Source organism: Passer montanus, unplaced genomic scaffold (assembly GCF_014805655.1).
Source record: "Passer montanus isolate IOZ18808 unplaced genomic scaffold, ASM1480565v1 scaffold93, whole genome shotgun sequence".
Taxonomy (NCBI): Eukaryota; Metazoa; Chordata; class Aves; order Passeriformes; family Passeridae; genus Passer; species Passer montanus.
The window spans coordinates 401,385-415,339 of record NW_024374701.1 but is presented as its reverse complement, the minus strand read 5'-3'; the positions used below and the strand labels follow the sequence as shown (position 1 = coordinate 415,339).

General features: G+C 48.7%; 1 protein-coding gene across 6 annotated transcripts; it reads left to right on the top strand.

Moving 5' to 3' along the window:
- The first annotated feature begins 13 nt into the window (after nucleotides 1-13).
- Nucleotides 14-12,961, top strand: NFYA (nuclear transcription factor Y subunit alpha). 6 transcript variants are annotated; one of them, XM_039695816.1, is made up of 10 exons: nucleotides 14-385; nucleotides 925-1,077; nucleotides 2,212-2,299; nucleotides 4,269-4,415; nucleotides 5,747-5,878; nucleotides 6,518-6,623; nucleotides 7,062-7,228; nucleotides 8,250-8,423; nucleotides 9,009-9,110; nucleotides 9,775-12,961. In XM_039695816.1, the coding sequence occupies exons 3-10, from the start codon at nucleotides 2,225-2,227 to the stop codon at nucleotides 9,826-9,828; spliced, it is 957 nt and encodes a 318-aa protein (XP_039551750.1). In that variant the 5' UTR covers nucleotides 14-385; nucleotides 925-1,077; nucleotides 2,212-2,224; the 3' UTR covers nucleotides 9,829-12,961. The 6 variants fall into 6 exon arrangements, with proteins under 6 accessions (XP_039551750.1, XP_039551752.1, XP_039551751.1 ...); XM_039695818.1 differs by lacking the exon at nucleotides 925-1,077 and having other exon boundaries at nucleotides 14-387; XM_039695817.1 differs by lacking the exon at nucleotides 925-1,077 and having other exon boundaries at nucleotides 14-391.
- Nucleotides 12,962-13,955: the final 994 nt, after the last annotated feature.

Below are 13,955 nucleotides of genomic sequence, written 5' to 3'. Positions count from 1 at the left end.
GCCCTCACCGGGAGCCCTCACCGGGAGCCCTCACCGGGAGCCCTCACCGCGCGTCCGGTGGCGGTGTGGCTGCCCTGATGTGTCCGGGCACGCGGTGCTCCGGCGGCTGGGGTGGTGCTTGGGGGCAGCCAGGAGACCGGCGGGCCGGGGATTCCCGCAGTGACACACCGGCCCCGGCTCATCCCCGGTTCACCGGGAGCCGAGCCCGGGCTCCGCGTGTGCTGCTCAGCCCGCCCCCGTGTTAAAGCCCGCTGGGGTGTGGGCGTGCGGCTCCGCGCTGCCCCGGGAGCGGCGGCATCGGGCTCTGCCCGTTCGGCAGCACCGGGACGCGGTTCCAGGGATGCTCCGCAGCTCTCGGGCTGCTCGTGCCGCTGGTTTGCTCTCGGTGTGGGTTGGTTGTTGGGGAAACTGCTCCTGGTGTAGCTATATTTGTATACATATAAATGATGTGTATTTTATAGGTGTATATATAAATATTTGTAAGTATTTTTGGAGCTGTCCTGGGCAGGGCCAGGAGTTTGATAGTCCTAATGAGTCCCATACAACTCAGTATATTTACATTTATATATTATTTATAATATTAAAATATTATAAATAATATTATAATATATATTATTTAATTTATATCTATAGTGTCTAAATATCTGCTGCTGGGACTGGAACACTCCCTGGTTCCCAGAGCATTCCCGGTGAGCAGGAGCTGCCCATGAGCTCACTGGGGGAGGAGCTGCCATCCTCTGCCATTGATTGATCCCTGATCATTAATATTTAACTTGGCTGCTCTGTTTAACGAAGGGGATGAGATAATCCCTTGGATGGTGAGGATCCAGCACTGGTGGAGTTTTGTCCAGAACTTCAGGCAGCTGCTGCAGAGTGTTGGGATTACAGAGCTGTTAATCTTTTAATTAAGGATTTTAATTTAAGGCAGAAACGAAGTATCCAGTGTGAAATTGAAATGAGAACCTGACAGCAGCACTTTCAGAAAGAAAATTTATCTTCTTTTATTCTGGCTGTGGAAAAGTCTCAGGAAATGGGCAAAGGATGGAACTCCAACAGCAGCAGTAACCACAGCAACGGGTACAGAGAGTCTGTGACTTAATCCTGTCAGCATTCCTTGAAAAAGCCAGGGAGCCAGAAGTTTTGTTGCTTTAGACTTGAAAATTAAAGTTCCAGGCTGTGTTTTCGTTCAGCAGTGTAGCAGGAACTTGTTCAGTCGTGGCATAAATCAAACACCTCACTAAAGCAGGAGTTGTGCTGTTGTTGGGCCCGTGAGGAGAGAAGCAGTGGCAGGGAAAAGATGTTTTTATTTCAGCACTGTGGTGTTGATGTGTGCAGGAAAAAGATCAAGGAATGAGGGGCAGCGAGAGGATGGAGGTGCTGGGAAATCTGCTTCCCAAAATACATGAAGGCTGTATTTGAGTATGGAAATACTTCTTTAGAGAAGAAATTCCTCCCTGTGAGGGTGGGGAAGGCCTGGGTTAGGAGCTGTGGCTGGCCCTGGATCCCTGGAAGTGTCCAAGGCAGGTTGGAGCAGCCTGGGATGGTGGAAGGTGTCCCCACAGCAGGGGTGGCACTGGGTGGTCCTTAATGTCCCTTCCCACCCAAACCATCCATGAGAGTGGGAGAGGGAAGAAAAATGAGGAGAGAAACCTTCCCAGCTTTGCTGAATTCAGTTTCCCACCTGGAGGTTTTGCATTTCTGAGGTTTCCCAGCAGTGACACCCTGTGTGTTCTGGAGCCCAGCATGTGCAGACCCACAGAACCGCTGAGCCCCTGAAATCTGGGCCTCAGCTGAGGTGCTTCTGCTGCTCCCTCGGGCTGGGTGTGCCTGGAGAGCCTCCTGTGTTTACCTCTGAGACGGGGCAGCTCTGGGGAGCCCTGCCCTGGGGCAGCTCCTGCTCTGCCTGGCTGGGCAGCTGCTGGGGACAGTGCCAGGATTGGGGACAGTGGGGAGGGCATTGCCAGGCCTGGGGACAGTGGGGAGGGGAGTGCCAGGCCTGGGGACAGTGGGGAGGGGAGTGCCAGGCCTGGGGGCAGGGGATTGCCAGGATTGGGGACAGTGGGGAGTGCCAGGCCTGGGGACAGTGGGGAGTGCCAAGCCTGGGGGCAGGGGATTGCCAGGATTGGGGACAGTGGGCATTGCCAGGCCTGAGGAAAGTGGGGAGTGCCAAGCCTGGGGACAGCAATCACCCGGTTTTTGTTTTTCTTGCAGGGGCTGAGGCACCATGGAGCAGTACACTGCCAACAGCAGCAGCTCCACGGAGCAGATCGTGGTGCAGGCAGGGCAGATCCAGCAGCAGGTACGGAATGGGGGAATGGGGGAGCCCTTTGCACCCCTCAGAGGGGCACAGTAGGGATAAAACCCAAAGATTTCCTGTAATTCCAAGGAAATGGGGGTTCTGAGGTGGTGCCAGAACCTGACCTTGGACAGTGGAACCTTCTCAGCTGTGACTGAAGGGGCACCTGGGGACAGCATTGGCCTCTGTGGCACTGAGAGATCCAATTTCTTATTTACCTGTGAACAGCACAGGGAAACCCAGGAGCCACGTGGATCCAAACAGCAAATACATCCCAGTTTGGAAAGAACTTGGTGTCAGTGTGAAGTATTTCCAGTATGCAGCCTCCACTTCCTTAGCTCAGCCAGGCTTTCCAGAGCCATTGTAGAGCAGTTGACAGACCTGGGCAGCCGTGGCAGTTTTGCACTCAGGATTCTGGTTTTGTTTGGTTTGTAATTCTTCAGAGCAGGGTGGTTCAGAGGGGCTGGGATGGCCCTGCCAGCTGCAGAATTAACACAGCATTTTTTATGTTCAGAGTTCAAATCTCAGATGCTGCCTCACTTGGATTGCTGAGCTCACTGGGACTTCTGGTTGTTGTTCTGTTCTCCCCACCATTTTTTTTTTCTATTTTGCCTTGCTGTGATTCATTAACAAAAATCCTGGAATGTCTTGTTTTCCTTTCTGCTTCTTGGATATTGTGCTGCTGCCTGTGCTTCTCTGTGCTGACCTGAGCATGCTCCTTCCTGTGTGACCCAGCCCGGGGATCCCTTTGGATGGGACATGGACAGGCTGAGGGACAGAGTGGGGACCTGGAAACTCCAATTCCCAGGGCAGGATTGGCTCCTCACCCCCTGGGGTGTGAAACCCAGGAACTCAGTGGCTTTACCACATTGTGATGTTCTTGTTCCTAAAGAAATCAGATTTTGTGATCCCCGAGTTCATGAGGCTGATTCTGCATTTATGCTGTGGAGGTGGAGTACTTTTCAAGATGTGTTTGGGGAATCTGGGGACTTGGCAGGTGAGGGGGTTCAAGCAGAGAGGTTTGCCCCTTGTTTTTCTTTTCTTGGGCCTTTTTCCCAGTGAGCAGAGAGATACCAGGTCCAAGAGTCCAGAGATTCTCAGGCCAAAGTTACCTCAGAATCCCAGACTGGTTTGGGTGGGAAGGGACCTTAAAGCTCACACAGTTCCTACCCCAACACCTTCCCCTATCCCAGGCTGCTCCAAGCCCTGTCCAGCCTGGCCTTGGGCACTTCCAGGGATCCAGGGGCAGCCACAGCTTCTCTGAGCAGCCTGTGGCAGGGCCTGCCCACCCTCACACTTTATATTTATATTTATATTTATATTTATATTTATATTTATATTTATATTTATATTTATATTTATATTTATATTTATATTTATATTTATATTTATATTTATAGTTTTAGTTTTAGTTTTAGTTTTATAGTTTTATTTATAGTTTTTTTAATATTTATATTTCCAGTCTAAACCTTTTTGGGCCCAGAAGTGGCTGCTGCTCATCCACTTTGAGTTTTCCTCCCTGAACTCCATTTTGTGTTGCTCCAGTTACAGTTTCCCTCCATAAGCATTGAGAGTTTCTCTCAGCACATCCCATGCTCCATGTCAGTTTGGGAATGGGAATGTTGTAGGCATGAAATTGGAGAGAGCTGAAGCCACCTCAGAACCTCCCTGTCAGAGCAGAGTTCTCTCAATAGGAACCTCAACTAAAAATCAGTAATTCTGAGGTGAATAATGAAGTTTTTTATCCCACTTTGCTCTTGGGCTGTGCATGAAGGTACTTCTTGTGGCTGGAAAACGTGTTTTTCATGCTTTATAACAACTAGACTGCAAGAGAAGCAGATAACTCACTAAATCCACAGCACGTGCTGCAAGGTTTGAAGCAGCTCAGTGCCCGCTCCCCACTTCCTCTGCCCCACAGGGAGGGCTCTGGGGCTGCTCTGGCAGGCTTTTCATTGTTGCCTTGTTGTTGCAGGTGCAGGGGCAGCCGCTGATGGTGCAGGTGAGCGGGGGGCAGCTCATCACCTCCACGGGCCAGCCCATCATGGTGCAGGCCGTGCCCGGGGGCCAGGGCCAGACCATCATGCAGGTGCCCGTGTCCGGCACGCAGGGGCTGCAGCAGGTGAGACACCCCGGGCACTGCCCTGCACTGCCTGGCCACGCTCTGGGGTGCTGCCACTGCCACGCAGGGCTCTGCTCAGCCTGAGCAAACCAGCCTGAAGTGCTGGTGGTGGCTCTGGCACGCTGGGAATGAGCGGAAGTCCTTTATGAACTGAGTTTTTATGGTTTATGGCCTGGTGCAAAGCTTTTTGATCAGTGATGGAACACGGCTGGGTTGGTTTGGGGTTTTTCATGGAATGATTTGGGTTGGATGAGATCCTGAAGCTCATCCAGTTGCACCCTCCTGCCATAGGGATACCTTCCTGTGGGGATAGGGATACCTATGATTGGGATACCTGTCATGTGGGATACTGTCCCACAGAGCAGGAGTTTTGTTTGTTGGGATATTTTATCTGGCCCTTGCAATGTAGTTGGGGATCTGGTGCCTGTTCAATTTATGGCTCAGAAAGAGGATTAAAAAATATTATTTAAGAAAGCTTCTTGCAAGTAACTTGTGCTTGAGCCCCTCTAATGTGTGAGGGCTGAAGGGGGATTTCAACATCCCTGTTGCACAGAAGGCTGTAGTGAAGGAGGTATAGAAAATGGATTTTTTTGGAAGTAATTACCTGTTCAAAAGACAGTAAATCTGAGGAGGTGGTTGAAGTGTTCCTGAAAAGCAAAGGGAAGAACTGTAACCATGGCATGATGAAAGTGTCCTGATGGCTTAGGATGGGATTTAGGAACCCAGCACAGTCCAGGAAGGCAAACGGTGTCTTGGTGTTTTGAGAGGTTTATTTAATATTTCCTTTGTTGCAAACCACTGTAATTTGTATGAGGTTCTCAGTCTGGTTGGTGGAGGAAAATCCATAACTGTGTTTTTAAACACAAACTTCAAACTGAATTCCAGCTTTTCTTTTTTAATCTAAGAATGTTCCACAGTGGTGGAAAGACTCTGCAAAGCTGAGGACAACTTTATAAATCCCAGAAGCACTTCTGAGTGCTGGATAATTAACACCCCACAGATGTCTTAAATCTTAGTCCTCCTCTTCCACCTGACTATTTGTTCCCAGTGGATGTGAATAATTGATTTCTCCTGAGTGATTTATTGTGTAAGCAGTGCAGAGCTGCTGGAGCACGGTGACACAGCACGCTGCTCCCTCTGCCCTGGGTGCCTGTGTCACGGGGAGCAATCCATTAAAACTCCTCATTCTCAACTGGAAAAAGAGAAGACTCCCTGCTTCCTTTTTCTGTGCAACACTAAATCACCCTCAGAGATGACTTGGTCATGCTGAGGCCGAGGAGGGAGAAATCAGAGGCATAGTTAATGTTCCTTTCTGACTCTTTCTTCCACAGATTCAGTTGGTCCAGCCAGGTCAGATTCAGATTCAAGGTGGGCAGGCTGTGCAGGTACAGGGGCAGCAGGGCCAGACCCAGCAGATCATTATACAGCAGCCCCAGACTGCAGTTACTGCTGGCCAGACACAGGTAACTGCACCAGCATGAAAGGCTTTTCTGCAGAGGAACAGGAAGAGAAACTTGACAAATTACTTAAGATGTAGTTAAGTTAAAAAAAAAAGGAATTATTAATATTGAGGAGAACTTGAGAATGAGTGTCATGTTTTTGTAGTGTTTCATACATGACTCTGGGGCAGAAAAATTAGATTGCATGTTTTTCTCCATCGTGTTTCTGTATTTTATTGGTTCGTGGTTGTTTTTGTCTCTTTGTTGGATTTTGAAAACATGAAGCATTGCTAATTCCATACTTGGGCCATTGTGTGCAGTAGTCCAGTCACACCTGGGGTTTCTGCTGATGCTTTTGGTCAGGGCCAAAATTAAATTTTGGAGCAGAACAGTTCTTCCTTTTACATCTTCATAGTGAGACAGGAAACCTAGAATTTGGGGTTTTTTCATTATTGAACTGTTGGAAAATGCATCTTACATGTGCTTCAGGTGTTTGATCTCCAGGTATTTGCTCTGTGCTCCAGCCTGTTTCTTACTGCTGCAAATGAGGCAGCAGAAATAAACACCTGGAACACCTCAAGCACCATGTGTTCATTCAGGAATTGTAAACACTGGGAAAAAGGAGGCACTTTGTAACGTTTTTGTGCTCTTTGTTTTGTCCAGACCCAGCAGCAGATTGCAGTGCAAGGCCAGCAGGTTGCCCAGGCTGCTGAGGGCCAGACCATCGTGTACCAGCCCGTGAATGCTGATGGCACCATCCTGCAGCAAGGTAGGAGGGCTGGGAGGAGCCAGGGCACCTCTTTGAGAGGCTCTTTATTTATTGAGGTGTTTGTGTGCTCTGCAGGAATCCACTCCAGGGTTCTTTCCCCAGAAACAGAATAACTCCTTGTCTCTGGCAAGGGCTGCTAGAATAAAACCCCTGAAATTTCCTTTTCCACCTCAAGAGTACATAGTTACTCACAGTGAGGTTACAAATGCAAAAACCAGAATTTCTGATGGAATTTAATCCCTGGCTTCAGCACTTTCCTGCCTCTCTGCATGTTTTGGAAGGATGAATGAGTAAAACACAGAAGTGGGACTAATGCTGTTCCCTTCTTTTTGTGTGCGTGTTTTTGTTTCTTTTTTCTTTCTTTCTCTCTCTTTTTTTTTTCCTTGTTTTTTCTTTTTATTTTCTTTTCCTTTCCTTTTGTGTTCTACTTCCTTAAAGTTACAGTCCCTGTTACAGGCATGATCACCATTCCTGCAGCCAGCCTGGCTGGAGCCCAGATTGTCCAAACAGGAGCCAACACCAACACCACCAGCAGTGGCCAGGGGACGGTCACAGTGACACTGCCAGTGGCTGGGAACGTGGTCAATTCAGGGGGAATGGTCATGGTAGGTGTGAAATTCCCACTGCTGCCTCTGGAGGCTCAGCTTTGAGGTGTTTGTGCTCAAATCTAGCAGGATTTTCACGAGGGTAGGGATAGGATAGTGGGAATGGCTTTAAGTCGAAGGAGGGCAGGCTTGGGTGGGATATGGGGAAGGAATTTCTCCCTGGAGGGTGGGGAGGCCCTGGCACAGGGACCCCAGAGAAGCTGTGGCTTCTCCATCCCAGGCTGGAGCACCCTGGGATAGTGGAAGGTGTCCCTGCCCATGGCAAAGGTTGGAATTGTGTGATCCTTAAAATCCCTTCCAACCCATCCCTGGTTCTCTGATAAACTCTTGTCTGAGATTGAGGTACCATGGTCAGCCCTCTCTGTAAGTTTAGTTTAGTGGGTAAAGTTTAGTCCTCTCATTGGTTTAAAGTTTAAACAATGCAAATTTTCAGCTTCAAAGGCCTGGATCCTGCTGTGATCTTTGCTCTGGACTTTCTCCCACAGCAGCTCAGAAATCTAGAAACTGAAATGCAAACTGAGCTGTGAGCTGGTGAGCAAAGGTTTAAATAGATTGAGTCACTTCTGGTTTTCTTGAGGGTCCCTTAGGATTTGTTTCCATCATTTGTAGAGGTTTTTCCTGCCAGGTCCTGTTTCTTTGAATGTTGCTGGTCCCCACTAGATGTCAGCAGCTCTGCAGTGTTAGCTTAGAGATGCTCTGGAATGAAAATTGAAATAAGAGATAACCCAAAAGAAAGGGAAGCACCAGCCATGTCCTGTTTAATTGTGCAAGAAACAGCAACACAGTCAAGGAATTGTATTGAAATGTTACTTTATCAGGAAAACCCAGCAGGACTGATGAAGAATTGATTTGTTTAGATTGGTTTTGCAGTTTGAGAACAGCTTCATTGCTCCTTTTCATTTAAGCAGCTGCATTACCTGAGCAAAACCCACTTTCTGTTTAAGTATTGGGGTTTTTAATGCCATTTTTGTGTTCAGTTTGTGTGGTGAGCTGCAAGGACTAAACCACCCTGTGTGTACAGATGGTGCCTGGAGCTGGCTCAGTCCCAGCCATCCAGAGGATCCCTTTGCCTGGAGCAGAGATGCTGGAAGAGGAGCCCCTCTATGTCAATGCCAAGCAGTACCACCGCATCCTGAAGAGGAGGCAGGCACGGGCCAAGCTGGAAGCAGAGGGGAAAATCCCCAAAGAGAGAAGGGTGAGAATAAAACTCAGCTCTAACACAGGCTTGCTCTGTGACAAAGGCACAGAATCCCACCTGGGATGAAAAATGAGGATTAGAATTTTGGTGTTCCTCAACAATGGTTTTATTGTTGTTGATGAGCTACATCGGAGTAATTTTTTTAAGTCCCTTGAGGATAATTCTGCTTATTTTGGATGTTTTTGGGAGTGTCTGGAGCTGTGTGTGAGCATGCACTGACTGTCAGCACAGTGTCTGTGGGGCAGAGAATGGATGGGGACTGGGAATTTCCTCTGGGGAGACAGTGACTGGGAATTTCCTCTGGGAAAACAGTGACTGGGAATTTCCTCTGGGAAAGCAGTGACTGGGAATTTCCTCTGGGAAAGCAGTGACTGGGAGTCCATGGAGCAGGGGATGGATGGGCACTGGGAATTTCCACTGGGAATCCATGGGGTAGGGGATGGATGGGCACTGGGAGTTTCCTCTGGGAAAGCAGTGACTGGGAATCTGTGGGACAGAGGATGGATGGGCACTGGGAGTTTCCTCTGGGAAAGCAGTGACTGCAGGGGTGGCTGCTCCCTCACTGCTCTTCCTTCACTGCAGAAATACCTGCACGAGTCCCGGCACCGGCACGCCATGGCCAGGAAACGGGGAGAGGGGGGTCGCTTCTTCTCCCCCAAGGAAAAGGACAGCCCTCACATGCAGGTGAGTGGGGTTTGGGGCAAATCCCCTTTCAGCCCTTCAGGACACACAGCAGAGGTGGCTGTGCTGCTTTGTTTGGGTTTTTGGGCTTGGCTGCTGACTCTTGTCCCTCACTGCCTCTGATTTTTTTTCTGCTGCCCCTTGGCCCTCCCTGCCTTTAGATTTATTCCAAGCATTGGGAATAAAACCTCCTGTCACTGCTTGTGGACACCATGGGATGTTTGCCCTGAGGAATTAAATGACAATAATGTGGATAGAAGCTTTGTAGTTCTTAGGATAAATGCACAGAAACATTGTGTGTATGTAAAACAGCCTTTCTGGTTGGGTACTGGGGTGTTCTTTCAGGACATGAATTAAAGGTAGAGACTCCTTATCTTTACATCTGATGCAAAATTAAAAACGGGACTATCTGATTCTTAGCTGCATCTTGATTTGCATAAAAGGTGCAAGGCATTTTTCAAAGGAAGGGACATAATGGAGTAGAACAAACAGGTTCTGTGGTGGCTCATTAGGTATTAGGATTTTTGTGTCTCTGGCCTGTAAAACCCAGGAAAAACAGGACAGTTTTGGAGATCAAGGGAAGTGCAGGAGTGTCCTGCTGATGGTTGTGTGTGGTTCTCTGTGCTTCATGGGAAAATGTGTCATTTCCACCCTTTTGTGTCTGCAGGATCCATCTCAAAGCAACGAAGAAGCAATGACACAGATGATCAGGGTCTCCTAACCCCTGCTTCCCAGGAAAAACACCTGAAGGGAATTCCCATCCCTCCTGCCAGCCTGTCCTGCCTGCCCAGAGTGTCCAGTGAATCCTGGAGTGGGACAATCTCCATGTCACAGCCTGTCCTTTTCCACAGAGCAAGCACCACGTGTTGAGGACGTGCTTGAGGTTTCAACTCTACCAACAGAACCTTTCAGGCTTCCTTGGTGCCCTCTCCTGATCCAGCACAGGGAATTCAGAGTCCGAGTGCTCATCTCTGGTTTTCCTTCATTTCCCCACCTCTCCCTGGGGCTGGTGCAGCTCAGCCCTGTCCAGGGACAGATTCCAGCTCCTCCAGCCAGCACTGAATGGCTGCACCTCAGGGCTGGGTTTGCCCAGCAGAGATTTGTTATTCCATCCACTCCTCACCCCTTTGGACTTGGTTTTCCCTGAGCTGGACCCTGCACTTCCAAGCCTGGCAGAAACTGAAGGGGATTCTTTTCAATTCCACCTTGTAAATGTGTAAAGAAGCTCTTCTCTGGGAAAGGTTCAGCCATCCAATCAATGCTAGAAATAGTCAAGATTACTGCAGGACTTGATGTGTTGTGTCTCTGTTGCAAGTGGGGTGGGAGAGGGAGATGTGGGGGGGTTGGGTCAGTAAATCAGTCTCTGGGTGGGTTTGGATGTTCATTGCCAGTACTTGTTGCTTTGGAAGAAAACTGGATGTGAGTCTAGAAAGGATTGAAACTTTTCAGTGACTCTCTTCCAAAGGATTTTTTTTTTAAATCTTCTTTCTCACCTGCCAGTGAAGTCCATGGTTCCTCCAGGAGATGGGGAACCCTCAGTGTGACACTGGTGGCACTTGGCCATGGTTGGGATGGAGTTTCTGATGCCTAAATCATTTCTACAGTTCCAGAGTGAGGGGTGATTCAGGACAGCAGCAGCTGGGGCAGCTCAGCCTGAGGTACCTGAAGGACTCAGCAGATACTGATGAACCTTTCATGCTTTTTGTAAATTAAGCTCTTAAAACAGAAGTGGCACTTAGCAAAGGAGAAATACTTACATTATTAAAAAAATAGGATTTTCTCATGACCTACAGCTGGCTTTGGGCTGAGCATCTCCCCAGACCAGTTTTCATTTAGATTCTAAGCCTGCTCTATTATGATTTGAATTTAGTAATGGGAGCAGTATTAAAAGCATTTAACAGGTGATTTCTCACCATTGCACTCCTGTTCCCTCTCACCTTGATGAGTTACACAGCTGCTCTGGGGATCATCTGCCTGCTGGAGTCCCAGAATTTCCAGGTTTTGGGTCCTGTAGTTCAAACTGGATCACAGCAGTGAAGTTTGGGATTGGGAATGTTGCTGGGTGAATGTGAACCTGGCCAGGTGAAGCTGAAGAGTGAAGAGTTTTTGAGGAAATGCTGCCAAGGATGGGTGAGACTGGGTTCAATCCAGTGAATGCTGAATTCAAGTGACAAGGAAATGCAGCTTGGAAATTACATTTTCTACCTCCCATCTTTTCCCATTTACTGTGCATTTATGGCTGAAGACAAAGTGGAGGGCAAATCAGCAAGTTGTGGAAGACTGGGAGGATACAAAAGAACAGCCTGGAAAATTCTGTTCCCTTTGGATGAAAGAAAAATGCTAAACCTGAGAGTATGAGATTGAGGAGAAATGTTGGATCCTTGCTGTGAGCAGGCAATCCTGGAGGAAGAGGGAGCCTGTTCAGGTGGAAGGATGCCCTGTGCAGGCAGTGGAAGGACAAGGAGGAGCTGCAGAGGTTTGGAATTGCCAGCTGGATCTCTAAATGCAGCTCAGCTCCTTGGTGTGAGTCCTGGTTCCTGTCCCTGCCCACAGCTGGAGCTGGGAAGGACACTCAGGGACTCCTGCAGCTGCAGGAGGAGCTGGCCTGGCTCCTGGCAGGCAAATAAATCTTTCTTTCAGTTTTTGTCCCAAGTTAGATGAGTAATCTGACACTCTGCTCACAACCCTTAATTAGGATTTATCTCTAATAATTCCAAGGGCATTTTTGACATCAATGGCATCATCAGGGCCTCTGGTTGCTTCTGCCTTAAATCCTTGTCCAGTTGGTGCTGGTTTTCCTCAGCTGGCACCTAAACTCACACAGCATTTCCTGGGGTCTCCCCCATTCCAGGAAGTTGCAGCTCTCCTTAAGGGATTTTAGTTGAATTTGCAGCATTACTGTAAATATTTTTTTTGAGCATCTGTACATTTTGTTGGAATATTTGCGTGCTGGAGTAAGACCCTCTCCGTGATATTTTTTGCTCTTCAGTTGATGGTAAATCTGTCCTGAAACACCTTTTTGAGAGCTGGAAGTTCAGGAAGCAAGATAATTGCTCTGACATAGGTTTTATTTTTTTTTTTAATGACTAATTACTTTCCTTAAAGAACTTGTAAACTTTTTTCCCCAATATCCCTTCATATCTAGGTTCTCTGATCTGCTGTTGTAGGTTGTGTGTGAAGAAATACAGATTTGTGTTCTAGGAAGTCTTATTGTTAATATTTTGAAATAGTGATGTGAAAGCCTGAGTGCTCCTATCATTTTTTTATTTGTGTTTTGTGTATCACTGCTGAAAGTTGTGTTTATTTGGTGAGGTTGGAGCCAGCAATCAACACCATGGTACCAAAAATATCTGCTTTTTTTTTCTAGGCAAATCTGTGAAAATTGGAGACATGTCCAGTTCAAACCTCCCTAGTAATTAAATTAAAATTCTCTGTAGATTGGCTACACTTGAACAAAACCTTCACTTTAGGAGTGAGTTAAGAGTGGGTGAGGATGAAAGAAGAGGTTTGGGAGGAATGTGTTTGATTGACCCAGAGCAGTGAAGCATCAAACCCATCAAAACCCAGATTTATAGGAGAGTAAAGATCAGGATTTGGAAAAAAAAATGGTCCTCAAGTGATGCTAAATGGCTTTAAGGCCCTGCATGTTAACAAGAGGGGAAAAATAAAACTTTTCTTTGTGAAGGGGCGTGGGAGGGTCCTGAGCTTAACGTGATGTCAACGTTTGTACATAGTTCAAAGTTTTTAATTTTTTTTATATGACGCATTTTTTCAAGTGTATTTTGGTCTTTAATAGATGCAATTGTAAGTACTGTGTACACTCTCCAGCTAATAAAATTTATAAACTGAGCAGCTTTTGCTGTGTCTTGGGGATTTTGTGATGGGCTGTGGGGAGGACAGGGGCGGCTTTGGGGTGGCCGGGCAGCCCAGCCCTGACCTGGGGATGGCTGGACAGCCCTGTCCTGACCCAGGACAGCTGGACAGCCCTGCCCTGACCCAGGACAGCTGGACAGCCCTGTCCTGACCCTGTGCCCTCACCTGGGGTGGCTGGACATTGCTGCCCTGTCCCTCTGTCCTCACCCGGGGATGGCTGGACAGCCCTGCCCTGGTGTATCCAAACAAATCCCCTGCACCCCCATACCCCAAAAGAGGCCAAGCAGGCCCTGCCCTCACCCCCTGCCCTCACCCAGCATGGCTGGACAGCTCCTGCCCTGTTCCAAGGTGGCTGGACAGCCCCTGCCCTCACCCTGTGCCTCACGGGCCCGGCACGGCCATTTTTATCTCCCCTCAGCCCCATCCACCATATCGCTGCCCATGGGTGCTGCTCCCGCGGCCCCAGGGCTGGGCTGTGGGTGCTGAGGGGACTGAGGGACACCGGAATGTCCCCTCAGAGCTGCTCCTGGTGTGGGGGGTCTCTGGGAGTGGGACCCTCCATCCTGGGCTGATTCTGTCCCAGGGATGAGGCAGCGCCTCAAGATGGCGGCCTGAGGGGAGAGGGCTCTGCCCCGGGCCTGAGGGCCCGCAGAGAGATGGGAATGGAAAACAAGAGGAAAAAAGGAAGAAAAAAAAGGAACAGAAAGGGAGAAAGGAAAGACAGGAAGGCAGGAGAGGAAGAAGATGGGAGGGAGGCTGTGCCACCATTCCAGCCGGGAAGGGGATGGGAAATGTGCCTGGCAGTGGCTCCATGTCCTGGCAGAGCTGTGGGCGCAGCACTCATGGAGATGCACCATTACCTCCTGCAGGATTCATGTAATTACAGTGCTCTGTAATTATCCCTGAAGTCAGCTGGAAGCTGTGCTGGAGCACCAGGAGTGTCCATGGAAGTGGTGATGGAATCTGTATCTGCAC

Coding starts and splice junctions, on each gene's coding strand:
- NFYA (XM_039695816.1), top strand. CDS start 2,225: ATGGAGCAGTACACTGCCAACAGCAGCAGCTCCACGGAGCAGATCGTG. Junction 5,879..6,517: donor TTACTGCTGGCCAGACACAG/GTAACTGCACCA, acceptor TGTTTTGTCCAG/ACCCAGCAGCAGATTGCAGT. Junction 6,624..7,061: donor TGGCACCATCCTGCAGCAAG/GTAGGAGGGCTG, acceptor ACTTCCTTAAAG/TTACAGTCCCTGTTACAGGC.